Source organism: Watersipora subatra, chromosome 10 (assembly GCF_963576615.1).
Source record: "Watersipora subatra chromosome 10, tzWatSuba1.1, whole genome shotgun sequence".
NCBI classification, from domain to species: domain Eukaryota; kingdom Metazoa; phylum Bryozoa; class Gymnolaemata; order Cheilostomatida; family Watersiporidae; genus Watersipora; species Watersipora subatra.
This window is the reverse complement of record NC_088717.1, coordinates 25,215,182-25,236,408: the sequence shown is the minus strand read 5'-3', so window position 1 is coordinate 25,236,408 and position 21,227 is coordinate 25,215,182. Positions and strand designations below refer to the sequence as shown.

General features: G+C 36.2%; 1 protein-coding gene across 1 annotated transcript in view; it reads left to right on the top strand.

Moving 5' to 3' along the window:
- Positions 1–21,227, top strand: part of LOC137406912 (uncharacterized) — a 28,592-nt gene that overhangs the window by 1,826 nt on the left and 5,539 nt on the right. The window contains exons 2-7 of the mRNA XM_068093515.1: positions 3,232–3,315; positions 6,612–6,864; positions 8,263–8,528; positions 10,456–10,614; positions 13,239–13,515; positions 14,603–14,857. Coding sequence (XP_067949616.1) covers positions 3,232–3,315; positions 6,612–6,864; positions 8,263–8,528; positions 10,456–10,614; positions 13,239–13,515; positions 14,603–14,857 — 1,294 coding nt within the window. The remainder of the gene's footprint in view (positions 1–3,231; positions 3,316–6,611; positions 6,865–8,262; positions 8,529–10,455; positions 10,615–13,238; positions 13,516–14,602; positions 14,858–21,227) is intronic.

Below are 21,227 nucleotides of genomic sequence, written 5' to 3'. Positions count from 1 at the left end.
TGCAATGTGCAAACATATATTGTATGAATGTAGAGGAATTCCTTGCATACATCAGAGCTCAAAAGTTGAGTAAGGTAATAACAACTCGCAATTGAGTTAATCTGCTCCCAGACTAAAAAAACAACTTTTATTTAGCAGTAGGATAAATTCAACATATTTTGTGATTCCCTGCACAAAGTACACACCCTTAGGTCATTTGAAGTTTTTAAAATAGTTGTTAAGAACAGTTGAAGAACAGCTTTAGTCTAATCCATTAAAATAGACAATACACTGGCAAAGGAAAGTTATAGAGCCGGAAAACAATAACACATATTAACAACACAAGGTTCATTATTCTACTTTTTAGCAAGTAAAACTGACTGGTTCTAATAGCAGAGTAGATTGCATGGTTTACTTTTTACATTTATCTGTTATAAAAAATTAAAAACCCTCAAATTATTCTAATTTCTAGATTTCATCAAACTGTTGCATTTAAAAATTTATGAGCAGCATCAAGCAGTTGTTTAGTAAAAATTCTTCCTAGCGAGGTTTCATTATGATGTACCATACCTCTTTATTTTAAACGGTTTATTTTTCCAAACTTTCAAACTATATATTGTTTTGTTTATCTAGACACTGCAAAGATACAGAAATATAAAAATATCTTTGCTCATAACATGTGGTGTGTGACACACACGCTTATGTACTTTTATGGACGCCACGTTTCTGTTTAATAATAGATCAATTAAAGTTTTAGGCTTTCAACAGACTAGATTTAGATAATCAAAAACCCTGTAATAAGGATATTGCTAAAAGAGCAATCCAAGCTTGCTGAACTTTAGCCAGAGCTTTCTAAAAAAAACTGCATTGAAGTGTTTCTGAATGGCACCAAAGATACCACAGGTTTTAGGCTAAGGAGAAAAACACCACACAGTTATCTAATAAAAATGGCTGGTGACAAAAAAGGTTTTTAACCGGGCATGAGCTAAGTACAGTGACATTGCATATTTATATGTCAACAGAAGAGGAAGTGTTAAAAGACTTGCATACTCATTAGTTGGCCAGTTACAGAAAATGTCTGCAAAAAATTGATTTATTTAGAATATTTTAGACTTTATCACTTTAAATGGTGCAAAATACTTCTAGATGCTTCGAAAATGTCCAATTCAGAAATGACATATGAAACAAGTTTGAAATCAAAATTAAACATGTCCTTCTATATTGGCAATTCCTGAAAATTTGCCTGCTTTACTCATTGTAAGCAGAGGTTGTGCATGTTTTATGAGCATTGTTGTACAAGCACTAGCTTTGTGACTTTTACTAGACTTGCCTGAGTCTAGGGTCAAAGAAGCTCTGACAACTGGAAACATGCCGACTTTTGAGAAGTAATGTCAGACCGGATGCTTTTCCTCTAACACTGATTGGTGTTTTTCTGGCAATTGGACCCCAAACTGGTGCTATATAGTCCCTTATGACATAGTTACTCCTACATTTTACTATAAATCTTAATGTTTTCAGATTATCAGTCAATGTTATAAATCTAAAATATCAACATCGCCTTCTAACTACTAGCATAATTGCTGTTGAGGTTGATGAATGCTTTAATCTCTTTTATCAGCAAGATTTGTATAAGCCTTATCATCATAGCGAGTAATGCTGAGTCACTCTCACTTTCTATGAAAACAACATGGCTGTATAACTTTATCTGTATTGTCGACTTTAATTAATTTGACCATCCAAAAATAGAGCAGTAACTCTTTTCAATTACTTCTCCAGTTTGTAAAACTTATTTGTTGCAGCTGTGGGAGATTAGTTTTTGCTTCTATTTTCAGAGCTAAAAACTACGTGTATGAGTAATCATGTGGCTTTGACAATTGGAGTGATTTCAAATGAGTTGGCAAAGTTTACTAGTCTGTGAATCCTTGTTACCAATGTAGGAAAGCCAACAAGCAGTAACAATAGATACCAGTTGATGTTGAAATCGCTGTGAAATCGCTCGGAACGGTTGTAAATAGTACAGTTGTTATGGTTACTGCTATTAAAGCTACATTGTTCCATGAAAATCGTTTCCTGATCGAATTGCTATTTCATCTGAAATGTGGTCATTTACTTTTACCAAGTAAGTGTAGTGAGATGACAAAGGTATGAAAGCTAGAGTTTAGCCTGATCGGCTTTATTGCCTGAACCAGGAACTCAAATTATATACAGTACTTTTCGGACTATCAATCGAACCCCTATATAAGCCACATTTGCTTTATTTTCCAAAAAAAGATAATAAAACAATACATAGGCGACACTTTTGTATAGGCCGCAGAACTCAGGGTGGTGATTTTTGAACGCAGCGACATTTTTACTGTTTAAAACGGAACAGTGCCTAACGGCACTGTTTCGTATTAACCGGCGCTTTTTAGCCTAGTGTCTAACGGAACAGTACTGTTAGGCATTGTTTTGTATTTTCTTTCACCGTTAGAGGCGCACTAACCGGAGATTATGGTTAATGCGCCCTAGCAGTGAAAGAAAAAGCCACAGAATAGCCGCACCCTTATATAAGCCGCATGGCTCAAATCGTCAGAAAAAAGTAGCGGCTAGTAGTCTGAAAATTACGGTAATCAGATGGGCTGTTCATTAGACCTGAAGTTTCAAAACATATTTAAAAAGTTATTTTTTGTAAAAGTCACATGGTTTTAATGCTTTTTTCACAGCTGTAAATTACTTTGATACTTCAATGTAGTGAAGAGTGTGTGAAGTAAGCATTTGTGTACTGTATTGTTGTACAAGTACATATTGCTCCTCTCCATAACACCTTCTGACAACGGAGTTCTGAGCTCGCGGAAAGGGTTGCCCATCTGCCAGCAGTGCTTGTATGTTCCAGAAAATTAAATTTCTATTTACATTACACACAGTTCTAGTGTACGCTAGTCTGACCAGAATTGAATGCAAGCGTCATCAATAAACGCAATAAACCAAATTGTAACTGTTTGTCATTATTCACAATGAGTAAGCGGCATAGCAGATAAAGATAATAATAGCACATTAAACCTAAAATAATACTAGGATTAGTGGCAGTAGTCATAAATCAAGTCAAGTATAAATTCTATAAGCTAAAATAATTTAACAGTCTCTGCGCTTCCATTGTATGATGTTTCATTGGTTAAACACTGGGTAAAAGATCAGATCATTTTCCACCTACCAACATGGATTTTGGTGGTTTTTGGTAAATGATTTAAATTGACATCATTGATTGTGTTACAGGATACGTTGTTAAAAGCTGCCCATCAGGAACGGATGAAAAGTTAGCCAGCCTTTGCGAACACCAAGGTGCTGATTTAGGAGCAGGTATGCAGTGGAATTAATAACTAAATGAGAGTCATTGAAACTCATACACATGCTAGTAAACTCACAGCTTTAGGAGCAAATAACAGTATTGCTTTTTTGGTATTTGCTGAATTCAGAAGGAGAGAATTTAGCAGCCTGAAGCATAACCTGTCAAATAAATAACAAGTTAATACGGAAATATTCAAGCTGTGAAAAAGAGCCAGTTCAGATGGAGTCATCACATCACAAACTTTAGCACTGTGGAACCTCTACTTACAAAGGACTCATCATAAACTTTCCAAGTTATGAAGCGTATTTTGATGGGAACTTTGCTTTGACTTAAAAAAAAACTTTCTAGTAATGAAAGGTTTTCTACAATTTAGCCTGGTTCTTTCTTTGGCATATTGGTCGGTTCATCTCTCATGGGAAAATGTGCAGCGCTACTTTCAGCTTCCTTTGATTTCAAAAACAGTAAATAAAAAGTGTCTATTGTTTACCATTTAATTTGGAATTGTCATGTGTCGCATACAGAGTAGGACAATTTCATTTTTAGCACTTCAAGTTCTGTGCTCTTATTCTAATAACACATCGTTATTTCAGACTACCCCAATGTACATGTAAATCAATCTTTCGAATTGCATCCTTATAACATTTATTCTGACCAAAACTAAACCAAAACCACCATGCAACACCCAGCTCTCTTGACCCATGTTCTTGTCTGACCCCTCTTTTCCTCTGACCCCTATATTTTTATTTCCCAAAAGTAAACAAAAATTCCATTCATAGTTTTTTATTTATTATTTTAATTCTTTCTTTCATGGGGACATTTTCTGCCTACTATTTTCTGCCTACTATACTACATATTTCCTGCCTACGAAACAGCTAGCGGTCAAGATGTCTATCAAGATAAGCCTATCATAAATTCTGGCTTGAGCAAAACAGGTTATTAATAAAGGTACATCTACTGTAAGATAAGACATATAGGTGCATTTACATCTAAGATGAGACCTGTAGACTTACCTTAGCCTAAAAAGGCTGCCAACTCTCAGTTTTCATAACACCTTAGAGGAAGTTAACTACAACTAGTAAGAACCTAAATCGCATGTGTGAACCGTCTGATCATGATGACATTTATCTTTCACCCTGCCATGTATGCAAGGGGTTTTAAAGAAAGAAGGCTGTCAGCTCTTCATATGTCAACCCCTTGATTAAGGCAAGATTTTCTCACCAGCTCAGACAAGGATGTTGAAAAACATTTTAACTTCTATAATGAAGCAGTGAATGAGGCCGTTCAAGGTTTATTCAGTAACCAGCTCTACTTGACTGTGAAGTTCCAACTACAGCAGATTATGTTCAAAGTGAGAAAGGCACAAGCAGGCCTTGAATGCTATGAAATAAGTCTCCTGTCTTACCTACAAGCCACTAACTATTCAAGTGACAAGATAATGCCACAGATTCTAAAAGAAACTATGACCATACAAGGTGGTTTAGCTGCATATTTATTCACTAAGTCGGAATAGAAGACAGGAAGCAACGTTGGCTCACTAGAAGCTACTGTTTGTTCATTTACAAACACTCTTTACAATACTAGGGAGTTTGTAAATGTTGTGTTATTTTTGCTTACAGGAACAAGATTCTTAAAAAATAAGGTTGAGAATTTATAAAAAGGAAAATTTCTGCATGATCCACGCTAGACAAATCTTTATTGTTGCTCTTAATAAACACATACATGTGGTTCTGGTGTATTTGAGACTGGCCTGTACATAAATGGAGTATAAAAAACAGACATGAGGGCTGCAAGCTAACTTATTTTTTCAAAATATTTGACCACGTAAGCTAGCTGTTCTGAATCTGTAAATGACCAAAGTTTAATTTTTTTTTAGAAAATCATAATTGCAACAGTTTTAGATTTCGAAAAACTAAGAAAAATTTTTAAATTAGTCTCCACATCATTGGCATTCTGTAAGTTTTTCTGTGAGAATTCTTAAAGATCAGGACTAGAATTGACAGAAATGCTTTTCAACTTGCTCATTTGTTTATTTTGTTCATATTAGGAAAACAACGCTAGTAGTTTGGCAAATGGAATTTCTTAAAAATCAACAACATTTTTATCACTGTGTGTTACTAGAATCCAAATTTTGAGAGTGTAAAAATCAGTTTTCTATTTGTTCAAGCATGTCGAGCTTACATTAGCTTCAGATCAAGCTCTGCAAGGGTTGGCTATGGGATACAAATTTGTTTTGATGTCTGTGAAAGTTTTGGTTATTAGGCAAAAGCTGCGTGAGCTGGGTTCGACCATTAAGCAACCAAGCTTTATTTCATCACTCCATGTTTAATAGTTTCTCTGGTTAACACTGAAATATATTCTACTGAAGAAAAGTAGTTTTATTTCAGTTATTGTTTTACTATATAGCAGAATAATTTTGGATTAGCAATAACTAGCCTGTCACAATAAAAATTAGTAATCACAGTTTTATTCAAAACCTAATTTAGTGGCATTTGGAAAGTCGTCCTCCATATATTTGTAAACTACTAAATTTAATAGTTTGGTAGACGGTAGTTAAAGTACAAGATATTTACAAAATTAGCTAATATAAAATTTTTTTAAAAAGATCTTGTTCAAATAACAAATGTTTTAGGTCAAAAAATCACAAAGAAAAAGTAAGCGAATTAGTGCACATATTAAAATAGAAAAAAATGATCATACATTTGGTAACTAACCAAGGCTGGGCAGTACAAACAGTTTCTCAAACATTTCTTGAAAAACTTGAAAACGACGTTTATGAAAGACTTTATTTTTTTATTACTACTTGGGACAGAAGCGTACAAATTTTGGTGCACATTAAAAGGCATTGCACTAGTTATATTTATTCGATGATGAGCAGATCTGTTTTCAGCTGAGAACTATAACATTAGCGATGTTGTTTAATATTGTAATCTATACCTTGCCACTTGAAAAGCAATAAACAGATACCAGAATAGTACAAAAATATGTTTGGTGAACAGAAATACACAATGGGGATATTTTTCTATATTACCCAGTACTTTCTGACCAACATGATAATGTTTATCTAGGTAGGTTTTTTGCTTTTGATTTTATATCATCTTTAAATTAATAATCATGTAGAAAGCTTTGGGTTCAAATACTAGTTAACATTAATAGACATTTGCATCATTTCTCAACTTCTAGCAGGTGCTTCTGCTAAATTTAGAACTTATAGTCAGCTTGATGGTAGTCTATTGATGCTAGTGCTACAGATAAGTGACAATTATTGGTAAAGTAAGCACTGCCTGTTTATACTTATTTTTATTTGCAGATTTGAGCATCCTTAGCTGGCCAGTGTCAGGAGCCTACACAGGAATAACATATAAAAATGTGTATTGCGCCATGTGCAATGGAGCACTTACGCTTATCACTGATAATGATCTTTCTGGGATATTTGACCCACAACTGGCCCTAGAGTTTTGGACTATAGAAGTTTACTGTACCAACTCAACCATAGAGATGATAGAACAAAATTTGGACTACTTTCTAACTCCAGAAACACTCGAGAACCTTTTAGAAGATGGGTTAGTTTCAAATTCAATTCTTTATGTTTTGCTAGCTAGTGTATAAGACATGACCTTGTTACTCCCTTACATTTGTTTGAAGCTTATTTACAGAACTATATTAATAGAGGTCAAATCATTGTGATGCGACAGTTAAAGTGTGAGTGAATTATGCTCATTGCAAAGTGCACGAATATAGGATTGAAATGGTAGTGTTTTTTGCAAATGGGCTTGCAATAGCTTATTAGAGATACCAAATTACCTTTCAACAAAGAATTTTGAAACAAAGTATTAATACATCGTATACCCTTACTTAAATATCACTAGTAATTATAATTAAACAGTAACAGAACGTTTAAAAAACTTCTTCTGGCTGCCAAGTATTTTTAAAAATACATGGTCCACTCTTTGTCTGTACGTTATAAGCTTAAAGGTACAAACACACTAGGCGAGATTTAGTGTGATATAGCGCTGCATGGCACTAATCTGCGCTAGAACTCGCTCAGCGAGCTAATGCAGAACGAAATTGCTAAACACTCTTTCACACAGCTTTATTGCGCAAGATGTATTTCGATTGGTTAGTTGTTCCCATAGTGCAATACAGTATATGACTGAAAGTTTTTCGTATCGATGTTTACCAACGCCCAGCAACAACATTTTGCCACTTTGTTACTAAAGTAGTTAATAAGACTAGTTAATAAGAGCACACTCAATCCTGTATAACACAACAGACACAAATTATAAAGAGACCCAGTTGAAAACCAACATTTAGGAGTTAATCATAGCTCAGGTTGACCATCTTGAGAATGATAAATGATTATTATATTAAAAATAAACGACTACTATAAAATAAACTATATATAAAAATTGTAAAAAATTTTTGTTAAAATACAAAATTTACTTTTTATGTCTTCTTGAAGTGTACAATTAGTGAAAGTGAGATAGGCCTAACAACCAAATCGAAAAATGTTTACGTCGTTGCCTAAAAGGCGCCATATTGACTTTAGTTTATTAACAACTCCAAAGAAACTAGTGATATAGAATTGTATTGGCAGTTTTTTGAGCATGCCCACGTTACCGTTTGCTAGTGAACCGCTCAAGTGTTTTTAGGCACATGCCAGCAATATCTCCATGCGCCTCATGATGTTCACAAGAAAACCATGTTGTATGTTTGCACCATAACGTACGGCTACTGAGTTTATATGCACTGAAATATAAAGCTTTTTTTCAATTGCGTTTTCACAAAACTGGATCTGCTTCTTTTGCAGTCACATTTATGTGGCTACACAAAGGCATTGTAAGATCTGAAAGCCCTGTCATGTTAAATGAGCCTTGATTTATTTGATTGGCACAAAGAAAAAGTGTATCCTGGTTTGCAAAATATAGGAGATGTGGTTCTTTCACTATCATTAAATATAGGCTCTGCTGGAAAAGAGCTCTTCCAACTAGTTTGGGAATTCACCATGAAGGCTGTGGAAATTATGTGGCTCACTGTCCTGTTGACTATCCTGAAGGAGACCTCAAGGAGTTGTGCGTTAGAGGACCTACCAATGAAGTCTGTCTAAATCAAACATTGTTTGACCGGTACCCTTGTCGATATGGATCATATAAGAATGTCTTCTGCAAAAAGTGCTGGAAAAACCAAAGTCCCACAGTATTAGAAAGAGAGGTCTTTGATTCTGAAGGTAGGCGCGATAAAGTAAAACATCATTCTAATTGTCTATTAGAGGCCAAACCCTTGAACAGTCTTTTACCACTTCAGCATCTGTATATTTCTAGGCATGTTAGCAAAAATATAAGCAATTTTTAAATGGTCCTTGTTTCAGTTTCATTCTAATTTTAAAGACTGTGAATATTGATTTTTAAAATCAATAGACAGCTTTAACATAGTTTTCTCATAACATAGTTTTCATTCTAGCTGTCACAGTTACTTTGGTGTTCACTTTGATAATGGATATGAAGACTGTAGTCTTTTAGTAATGCCACTGTTTGTTTTGCTGCAAACAACACGCAATGTTTTCTCTCCAGATTTGATGAAGAAGTATTTTAAACTTAATTCTTTTTAAACCTGCCAACACTTGTTATTCAGCTTTTTGTACTTTCCTGTGCCAGTATAAAGTGCTCTAGAAAATCAACTGTGAATCAAAAGCTATACACACATTTGACCTACAATGAAAATACAAACAAAACTTTCAAGAAATAGATTCAAAGTGCACAAAAACTTTCAATAATACCTTATACACTTACTAGCAGAGCCACTCGACGTTGCCCGTGTAATAGAAAAGTCTTTGGACAGAAAATTGATTTGTATTTAACATATAACAACATTTGCCATTCTAACTTTCAAACTTTATATTATGAAAGAAGTGTGTCGTGTAGTTGAAATAAATTAAGAGAAAAATAAAAACAACTGTAAAGGTTTTAAAACTTTCTCAAACAACTGTACCTTTCAAGCTAGTAGCCTGGCATATTGCAAATGTAAAATTCCACTAAGCTAGTTAATAAGGTTAGGCTTCCAATGACGGTAAGCCCTGACTTTGAGTCTGTATTGTTGTCCAGCTCAGCTGTTCTAATAATAGCTATAGCCGGAAAACCTACACACATACGACAGACATACTTTGAGAAATATATATACAGATATGGATATGGGCATAAAACTTACCTTTTCTAATGTTGCAAAAAATGGTGGGCAAGTTTACTCTCTTTAAAGATGTATTTAATTTCCATCCAGTCGTAACAGAAGTCAACAAAAACCTTGCAATTTAGCAGTACTTGGTTGGAAAAAACTACAACACACTTTTAGAAGTTTACCTGTTGTACAACATGAATTCTATTTAGCAGCAGTACCGGTTTTTGTTAACTTGTGGGTCATTTTTTGAGCGTTTTTCAGCTGATCTGATTTTTTGTATTACATCAACCAACTCTCAAAACTGCAACAAAATTTCATTAAAAAAGTTGGACACTGTTAATAAGATACTACTATGAGCAATTGGTGGATACTGTAATATTGATAATGATAATCGAAAGAGTAGTAATACAAACAATTAATGCTAATTGTCTGAAGCTTATAAAATTTCAATAAATTGCATGATAATATATGTTCTGCAGAAGTATATTATAGCATGTAGTACTGCTGCTGCATAGAAACCGTAAACTGATATAAAATGTATTAAAAAGTTCTTCTTTAAATGGTAAGGTTGCTTACCACTAAAAATCGCCAAAAAAGTAAGCAAATTACAACTTCATTAAAATAAAAAAGCGATCTTGCATTTATTAACTGACCAAAGCTGGACAAATCAAACAATTGCGTGACCACCAGAAACAAGACAGCCAGACAATGCAGCTAGAGAGTCATCAACTAGAATCTATCCCAAAAATTGAGTCTCAAAAACTAATGTAGACAGTCGGGTGACTATAATTATGATCAGGATACACCATTAATGACCAAACAATGATCAACTGACGAACCAGCTCAAGCAAACAATGAACAACATGAAAAAAGTATACAAAGTCTTAAATTTTGTTTTTCCTGTGTTTGCTTTTGTTAAAATGTGGAAGATGGTTGCTGACATGGATGAAGGTTTTAACACTGAGGTCTTTTTGTTTTAACAGGTCTCCTGCTGATGAATGTTCAACCAATAGTACATATCCCTCAAAATGAAACGGAGTTTGATGATTCCAACTTTCGTATTCCACTTACTTTTGAAAGAAATCTCACCGGAGTAACCAATGATGATATTTTGCAGTATTATCCTCTACCTTCAGACCAACGTGAGAATGTTTGTTCAGTTGAGCACTTCTTGTTTGTCTTGTCGCAAAAGCCATCTTTAAAGTAGTAGTAGTAATAGTACTTTAAAGAAGGCTTTGCAAAGCTTTTGGTCATATAATTATAGTCAGACTTTTCAACATCTATTTGTATACTAACCGAATGCTTGGCATTGCACGAGTGTGCAGAGTGTGCAATGCCAGGCATTCAGTTTTTTATGTCAGGCATAAAAAAAGCTTATAAACAGTAGCAGGTAATGTAGTTGTCTGCCATTGCCATTAGCCTGGCACATTGCCAATAGCTAATTTGAGTATGACAGTATCCGTATTGTTAAACTCACTGATAAGAGCTATCAGAACAAGCTCTAGTGATGTTGTGTAAAGCAGAGTTGTGTGCATATTTTAACCTGGATAAAAACTCACATCGTCCAGTAGATTCACTACCTTTCGCGTAGCTTAATCGGTTAGGTTATTACCTGGTGAACAGGAAAGTTTCAAGATCAAATCTTTTGCGATACGGATTTGTCATTGCTAGATACTAATTGCTATAGCTGGATAGACCGAACGGCAGACAATGACAAACTTTGAGATCTGTGTATATAGATGGAGTTACAGATACAGATATACAGTAAATACATATATACAGTAAAAACATATGTACCATAAATTTATATATATGTTTCTCAGCATTGGTGTGTGTTTCTGTGTATATGTCTAGCTATAGCCATTAAAATCTTGGAATTAAAAATTCAGCAATATAATGGATTTGAACTCATAGAGATTGCAACCCAAGTTTTGATTACATGCGCTTTACCACTGAGCTATATAAGGCGTATTTATCAAGAGCACTATCATATACCGTATAGCGTAGGCACACGGTAAATGTTGTATTATTTGAAACTCGATGAATTCTATTACCTCTATGAAACATAGTGTTTTTTGGTGTTTTCTTGAACTTCTATTTTAGGTTTTTTTGTGAGGTTCAATTGCTATATCCGTGGTCAATGCCAATTCTTTTCACGCGAACAATTGTATTATCTCCGTAGAAAGAGCCTCAACATTTTTTTTTCGTTTGGTCAGACAAAGACAGTACGATATCGCATATTTTCATTTGTATTAATATTGAGAGGTACCAGTGTAGTCGTATATATATATACATATATATATATATATATATATATATATATATATATATGTACATATGCACATATATATAGATATAATATATATATTTACATATGCACATACAAGCATATGTACATATGCAAATACACACGTACACACATAACATTGAGATTTATCTATATAGATATAAAAATATCATATATACGCATAAATATATATACATGTATATATACATGTATATATACATGTATATATATTTATGTGTATATATGATATTTTTATATCTATATAGATAAATCTCAATGTTTTCATCTGTCCATTTGTCAAACTGTCTGTACTTCCGTTTGTCAAGCTATAGCAATAGTTTTAAGAATGAGATCTTTACTGCGAGCTAGATTTGAACTCACAGCCTCCCGTTCTAGAGACATCCATTTATCTATTGCACTACACTGTCCAATTAGCTGTACGATAGAATCGATTTGGCCATACTTTGAATGCATGTCAATCTTTCATACCTTTACCCTAAACACCATAGCTAGCGCTATTCGTAAAGCCAAACCAGAAGAAAATCTTTAAAGCCATAGCAGAAGAAAAGTGTGTGCCATAAGTGCAGAAAAATTCTTAAACTCATATACCCAACAAAACTATTGCAACTAGTATAGATCCGTAGTAGGCACTGCAGCCGGCGCGGTACAAATTACACGGACATACACACAGTAAACAGATATAGACAAACACCTGCCTTTAAAGTCGAATTGGTAAATGTTGAAGGGAAATGTGTTGATTAAAAGTAAATTTATGTATGAAACATTTTTATTACCCATGCAATGCCGGGTCTCCAGCTAGTATATTTATATCTACACACATTTATAAAACCTTTCATCTATAGTGTGCTCAAGTACTTTAGGAAATTGTTTTCAGTTAGTATCCTGGCACTGTAGTGAGGTGTGAGAAATCATCAGGTCTGCCGATAAAGGTTTGAGACTAAGTACCTACATAGTTATTCCAGACATGTTGAAAAGTGGTCTGTAGGCACAGGTTTAAGAGTGTCGGTTGATCAAACTAAATAATAAAAGTTCCAGTACAGTCAAAATCAGTTTTATCCCAACCTTTAACCCTGGCTTCTGACAGATCAATGGACAGACAGACAGACATGATTTTAACTACAGTAGACATTTACCCTGGCGGTCTCGAGTGTCCTAAGGCGCTGTCAGGTTTTCTGATATAGCACAAAGAGTAAGAATGTGCACAACAATTGATATGCTGAAAGGCAGACAATTAGCTCAGGTGCAGGCATGGTGGCCTGCCAAGTCAAATATTGTCAATCCGCATTTCATATGAAACAATCTATTTCCCAGCATTTAACTTCGGTTTCAAACAACAACGGTACTTACATCTGAATGAATTGGTGCTCAATGAAATTCCTCAGCATTTTGAAAATACTCAATGTGGCTTAACCAAAAAATGTAAGATTGAGAGATCATCTGGTTGCGTTTCATGTGCAGGTGAAGAAGAGCCTTTCTGGAACCTAGGAAGTATCTTGTGTAAGAGCAATCTCAGCAGAGTTTGTGGAGAGTTTATTGCGTATCCAAAGGAGGGAGAATGCGCCCTGCCAGGTTGTGGCACAGGCAGAGTACAAGATCTGTACAACAATTGTACCAGCATAGACCGCTACATTTACGATACTGATATTACCCTTAACAGAAGTTTCCTCTGGGCTGACTCTTTGTTGGCTAAAATTTTGAGCACATGTGAAAGTGATGAGCCAATCAAGAACTGCAAGTAAGTCAAATTTATAAATCACTCATCTTATCATTCATCTTAATCTTGCAATCTTGCTCTGATAGTTTTTATTCATTACTTGAAAGAAAGTGTAAAGAGAAGTTGTGTTGTGTTGGTAATCACTTTTTGCTTCCGTCCCATAGTTGTATCGAAAGTACTTCTTTGTTAGTTAAATGTAAGATTGTGTTTTGAAAAAAAAGAGACATAACGTCAAAAAGAGACATTTCATATTTTTACATTTTACTTATGAACTTTTCTATCTGCAATGTCAATATAATTTCCAATATGAAATATAAGTACAGTTTCCATTACAAGATATAAATGTAATCTTCATTAAATATATTTTTAATACACAATATAAATATAGTTTCCATTATGAGATATAAAGGTAGTTTCCAATACACAATATGAGTATGGTTTCTAATTTGAGATATAAATATATCAAAATATATTCACTATTTTGAGATTAAATATATTCCTGAAATACTCCCATAAAGATGAGTATTTTCTCATATTTATAGAAGTACTTTCTCTTGTAAAAATGAGCAAATCTTTACTCATATTGACAAAAACTAACATGAAGTAACTAAGCTTTGTATGTAAAGGTTTGATTATAATATAATACAGCGTAGTCTTGTTGGCACAATGTATTCGAAAATATGTGTACATTTTGTGTTACATGTCCCTGCAGCGGTGAATTTGGGAACTATAAAATTGCATACCAATTTATGTTACAATCTTTAATTTGCCTAGTTGTATTTTCAACTGGATGAAATTAACCCTCAAATATAACGCTTTTTTGTGACAACTTTAGGCGGTGTCCTAAAGTTATCTTTGATGCTTACGGGTCTACAAATAGTCTTCTATAGCAGTAAAGTAGTATCACTAATGTATTCTTAGTTTATAAGTTTGATGCCAAAGCAACTGTGATTTGGAATATATGTAATGGGTCAGCTTTGATAATACAGTACATAAACAGAGAGAAACTCTGCAGACTAAGTCTTCAGTCTACAGTTTTCATTTGCAGATATCTTCTATAAACAAATATATCATTTAACTTGACCGTAGCTGCTTTATCTATTGACAGTTGTGACCAAAGGTGCCATTACTTTGGCGATTGCTGCTTTGACGCTCCATTACTCCCTGGTGGCCTTTCAATTGCTCCTTTTTCCCAATCGCAATGGAGTTGTTATAACATCTTCAATCTAGACTACAATGGTCAAGTTGTGATAGATTCATGTCCAGATAGTTTATCACCATTTAATACTCTCTGTACAAGTGGATCAAACCAAGAATGGGACTTGACAGGTTGGCTTGTGTCAGACCTCTCTAATGGACTAACGTAAGTAGTTGTTGCCACAAACTCTTCAGGAAAGTATGCAGATTAATTACTGCTTATTATTAACTCATAAATCCTGAAAGTGCTTTGTGTTACATGATTATCACCTTTAATATGAAACAATTGACCAGAGCTAGGTCACAATTTAGGAATTTTGATACATTGTTCAACTTGTGTATGCTTTACTTTGAATTTCAAGCGATTGCCAGTGAGCAAACATGTTGAGATACAAAATCTTGCAATATAGTGAACAGAGTTTTGTATATTATAAAGCTGATTGAAATGCTATTAGTAAAAGTTGCTTTGCGCTTCATGCATTTCTAGCTGACAGATATAAACATCAACCTAACAAGATGCATACTTGTAGGCTATGTAGCTTGGCTAGTAATAAAACTAGTGGATTGGCTAGCAGTGCAACTGATAGTTAGGTTAGTAGCTGAGGAAGTAATTTATATATATTTAGGCTAGTACATATACATAGTGTCTCAAGAGTTAGACTAAAAGTTAAATTAGTAATTGTACCAGTGGTTATATTAGTAGTCTTCCTGCTAACGGTTGAGCTACTAGTCCCGCTAGCTGTCGTACTCGAACAAAGTTAACGTCATTTTGCTTACCAAATTTTTGCGGAGGCATTTGCCGTGAGACTAATATTCAACGTCATAGAAATGCTCACTTTGGCTAGATTTGAGTCGATAATACTCAGTGAAGCTCTCTCCGCAAAGGGAAAAAATTCAGCGCATTCCATCACACTACCACATTGATATATTTTAAGTACTATTGCCTGTGACAAATTGTTCTCATGACAATGATGAGGTAATTACTTTTTTTTACTTATGGTTTGTAGTTACCACCTCCTGTAATATATTTTTGTTTTTTTTAACTACATACATTAGCCATGTTGTCAATATCACACTTCCATTTTGTTTGCAAAGAGAGACTGTTTTGTATTCAATTCATTATAGAATTCACCATCATAAAAGAGACTATCGTTCATGCGACCTCTGAAATAATAACTGTATAGCAAGTAGTAAGTTATGTTGCTGTTTGGTAATATATTCAGAGCAGCCACAAAAATAGAAAATGCTCAACAGAAATTGTGGCTGAGTTAGTGCAACAAGTGTATGAAACCTAAATTGAAAAGTGATCGTGACCTAAAATCAAGTCTACTATAACAATTTCGGTTTTGGGTAGTACATCGCTAGTCTGGGAAAAATCGATAAAGTGCAACTCCAACTTTTTGGAAAGATGTGAATTAATTGGCAGTGCCCAACTCTAAATTTATTCAAAGCATGAAAACCCATTGAAAGTCAAATAAGCACAAATAAAGTCAAAAGCACTAATTTAAAATCCCCCTTCCCATTGGCACCGACATCTCTAATTCTCATCACAAGAGAGCCAACTATGACCAGGCTTAGTGTTGACTTCCGTGCTGTAAGTAATAGATTTCGTCTTAGACTAGCGGGCAGTTCTTTGGTGTATCACTACACCGTAATTCTTCATCGACAGAGTGACATGTTCAGGCTTCATTTAGATCTGGTTTTCTAGTGGCTCAGGCTAGCATAGGATTGTACCGGATTGGTTTAGCCAAAGGCGTTTCGAGCTGAGTTTTTTTCTATTCTATCAGCTTTAAGGAGAAGTCACTCTCTTTTCATTTTCTTTTGCATTTTTCTCGGCTGGTTTTTTTTTCAGATCTAGTGGGGATACTCATGGCTGGGAGATAATTTGTGTCGGTGGAAGTTCTAATGAGCTCTTTCATTGTGGGCCTGATCAGACCATTTTATGTTAAGATCCTGTTAAGCTCTAGGGTTGCCGGGGTCTGCCTTCCCTTTTCCGGGCAAGCGTAGTAGGACTTTAGCCAAGCCTCTCTGTATGGAAGACTGTTCTTGCTTCAACCAAAAACATGTGGTTTACCCAGGTTTTAAAGATTTGGTATGGTCCTAAAAATTTTGTTTGTAGCTTAGGGTTGTGTCCCTTTGCCTGCATTGTTTGTGAGCTAGACCCAGTGGGTAGGTGCATACAGAAGAGGCTTTGCCTAGTTTTTTTTTGTTAGACTCCTATTTGGCTTTGTCAGAGGACCTCATGCCCAGTTTTAAGTCTTCGCTTGACTCTTACTGTGTGCTGGCTGGTCAGAAAAAACTCGGTCGATAGGGGTAATTTTCCATCGAGCTCGGCAACCTCAGATCTCGTCTCAGCTTTAGCAGATTGGCTATTTTTTGGTTGTAAAGAGAGGGTACCTCAGTGTGACCTCACCAGCTGAGGAAGCACTGTGTTCTATTTGTTCTGTTTTTTAGCAAGCAGTCACACTTGCTGTGAGTCTCCCAGTTTGTGGTTGTTCCACTCCACCATCACAGTTGTCTATGAGTGGTACGGAATGGTGCGTGTTTTACCCACGTTCCAGAGTTGGCATGGTTCAGTCATCAGCTGGCGTCCGAACATTCCCCTGTCTGGGTAGATTTTCTATGGTAATCCCAGATAGCAGAACACTCTCTCATTGAGCGCGTTTGTCACTACTTGCGGTGTGGCATCTGACGGGCCTAAGGCATCTGCCACCGCATGAAATTATCTGTGAGTATAGATATTCACTTGTTGCTTCTCAAGTTAGTAGAGAGCAATCTGACCAAATCAACGACTACCATTTGCCAAGGTCTGCATTGCATATGGCCTTTGCTTTTCTTTGGCTGTCCTGGTTCCACCATGTTTGGCGGCCTGTCACACTTTGCAGCTTTCTACTAGCTTTTTGACTGTAGTTGTCATATCTAGCTATTAGCAAGTAATCTGGAGGAGGGTTGCTGTCTTTCCTGCTCTAAAGTATGCTAGGGCATGTGTCAGTCACATAGTAGTTTTTTGTAGAGTTAGAAGGAAAATAGTGTTTTATCCTGACTGGTTATAGGGAACACTCAAGCATCCAGTACTTTATCTGACTGGCTTGGTACATAGTTGTTATAGGCCCGTGACTGGGGCCAGTAACTTGGCCACCTCACCTCTTTGGCTGACGTTTCTAGCAATCATTTGTGCTGTGATGAGTGTTGAGTCACCCCTGCGTCACTGGGTTAGTTGTTGGACAGGGCATTTTCACGAAACCGCCCTCAGTGCTCAGGTTCAATCCAGCCACCTTTAAGATAGGAGTCTCATATGGGCTACCGTCAGGCGTTCTCAAATGTGCAACATTGCCCAAGTTCAATCTGACCTCACTTGAGGCGGGCGTCCCTTTTGGGCAATCAGCTAGTATCTACGAAATTGACTGTTTGAATTCTTCCTTAGCCAAATCCTTCTGGGATGAGCCCCCCTCTCTCTGTTCAATGCTTTCACATTTGCAGTAGTCTTTGCAGGTTTGCCTAGTCAGACCATTTGGATTTCCATGTTTTTGTCATTTTTTGTTCTAATTTGTATCGGAGCTTTGTCAGTATTTTCAGCCATCGAGCTACTTGAATTGAAGGGTTCTTCCTACGCAACCAACACAGGAGTGTGTGACTGGTCTATAAGAGAACTTACTGAATGTACAAAGAAGGCCTTAAGTGCTTTACAGCCTTGATCACAGCCAAAATATTTTGCCGTGTGACGCAGTAGTTGGATTTCAGCGATTTCAGAGTATTGTGGTAAAAGGCAATAACCCTTTCTCTACCTTCCTGCATTTGGCAGAGCACAACTCTTACACTGCGCCCGCCGGCATAGGTATCTCGGATATACCCCTGCTATGGTCAGGATAGCCCGAGGTTAGTGTGAAGGTGATGCTGCTCTTTAGGCAGTCGAAGGCTGTCTGTTCCTTGTCTGTCCACCAAGGTAAGCTACTGTTGCAAAGTTCTGAATGCACTACTAGTAGTATCTGAAAGTTCCCAGAATCCCTAGAGCTCTTTAATTTTTCAGGGAGTCAGCCTTTTCCATACTGCCTCTACTTTTGTGGGCTCAATGAGACCTTTCTGGAGCAGGGCTTGTATCAGTCTCAGTATCGGTCTCAGTCAGTGAAGGGCTGCTGATTGGGCTACATCCCTTGCTTGGGTAGAAAAGAATGTTCCACCTCAGAGGTGCTTCTTACATTCTCATTCCCCATACTAAACATAATAGCATAGCAAATCTGTAGTGCAGCCAACTCCAGTGCCTTGCCTGGTTCCAGACAGTTAGGTTGAGCTGCTTAAAATAGACCTTTTAGGTTGGGTGGCACTCTACCTGTTGGATGCTGGTTGGGTTCCATGGCAAGAGGTTCTCCTTATAAATCTGTTAGATCTTTACCCCGGCGTACATGCCAATGACAACCCCATACCTAAGAGTCAACGGTTGACCTGTCGAGGTAAATCACCTGGCCCTTTGGCCAAAGTTGGTTCAGACTACTTACCACAGGTGGTTCACCAAGGAATCCCTTCATCAGTCTCATGGGACAGTAGTTCCTAGTAGTGATGTGGCAATGGATAACCATATATGTTGGTGCTGGTACCACTATGCCTTTTAGCACCTGCAACTTGCTCTGCAGCAATCTCTTGTACTAGCCATACAAATCAGTGGCTTGCCATCCACTCGAACAATGGGTTGCTTGAATTCTAGAGAGCACTGGTTAGCTACTAAAAATGGTATGACTAAAATAGCATTTCAGCTCAGTTGTTGACCACAAAGATTTATTCAGTTTTTTCATCTCTCAGCTAGATGAAATGTCTGATGATTCCATAAAACAGCAGCCTTGTCCTGTATGCCAGAAGCCTAGCGCTGTCGCTTTTTTTGAGCCGATCTCACACAATTCCTGGCAACTGGTCAAATAGTGATCATTTGTAGTGAAACTGGACAGCTCGGCCTTCCAATTTTCCAGCAAAAAACTAACTGGTGAACTGGGGTTAACCCACAGCGTGTGTCATGGCCGGGCTTTTTCGGAGCTCTGCAAGGGGTCCCTGGTTCCTCCGCTTTTCAGCAGAGCCAAGTTTGTCTGTGGAGTAGCTCGAGGTCCAAGACAGACCTGTTGATCTATTGAGCGGGTTTCCTGAGATGGTATAGGAGTCAGGCCTGCCACTTCTAAAACAGGCTTCCAATTGTTCTTCCAAGAAGTAGCCGACTTTGGAGTATTGGTTGGAAAGGATTTGGGGGTCTCTTCTTTATGTTTTTGCCTACATTCCTCTAACCCTTGTGCAGAGTTATAGACTGGCTGGCCTCGACCTTACCCCTATCTATGACGCTTTCATAGACAGAGTCATAGACCTTACCTCCGTGTATGACAAAGCCATAGACGGAGGTAAGGTATATGACTCTGTCTATGACAGTGGCATAAACAAGGGTAAAGTCGAGGCCAGCCAGTTTACGACTGTGCACAAGAGTTGGAAAAATATAGGCAAAAACATAAAGGAGAGAACACCAAATTTTCCCCGACCAAGACTACAAATGATGAAAAGTCGGCTCCTACTTGGGGAAACAATTGGAAGCTTTTCTTTGAAGCGGAAGGCCTGGCCCATACACCGTCTCAAAAAACGGTTTCTGGGTCAGGCATCAAACTAAGAGTCACAAACGAAGGTAAGCTTCGTTTTCCTGATTTCTGAATACAAAAAGCTCAAAGCACAGCAGAAGGCTGCCTTAAAAGTGGCAGCCCGAGCAGACACTGCCAAGGGGATGGCAGGACGCTATGAGCTGCATTAAAAATAGAAGAATTAAGGCCATCATCCAACTAGCACGGCTTGCCCAACAACTCACCTAAAATGTGGGCTGAATAGATAAAATCTACATCTAACAAATATCTCACATTCATTATTACTATAGTATAGTAATACATAATTATCTATTATGTTATATCCATTGCTTATTCAATTTTAACTTGCCATTTACATTTGTTATCTAAATGATAATTTTAATACTATTTATAAATATGATGAAACAATATAAATAGTATCTATAATATTATTAACTAATATAGTACAATCCTACATTAAAATATCAACTCCTAGGCTTAAATTACAAAAGTTATTAGTAAATATTTATCGTTCATATTTGGTAAAATATTTATTATTAGTGTTTCAAATGTTAGTTATCAAAAATTTAACAAGTCACAAGTGTTACTAATTTTAGTTAGTGGAATCAGTAAGTAAATTTTAAATATCTTTCAATAAATGTAGATTTATTTATAGACTGCTGCATCTGTTTATTGATGCAATTTTATTAGATTTAAACCTTTTTTAGTTTAATAAAGGATATGTTGTTAGTTTCTGTGCATCAACTAAACCATAATTGTTTTACTTAGATTGGATTAGGAATAAAGTACTATAATACCTGTGCAGACTACCTGGTATAATACCTGTGCAGACTACCTGGTATAATACCTGTGCAGACTACCTGGTATAATACGTTACCGGTACAGTTAACATATGCCATTTCAAAAAGGGTTTCGAAAAATGTGCCACCTAAA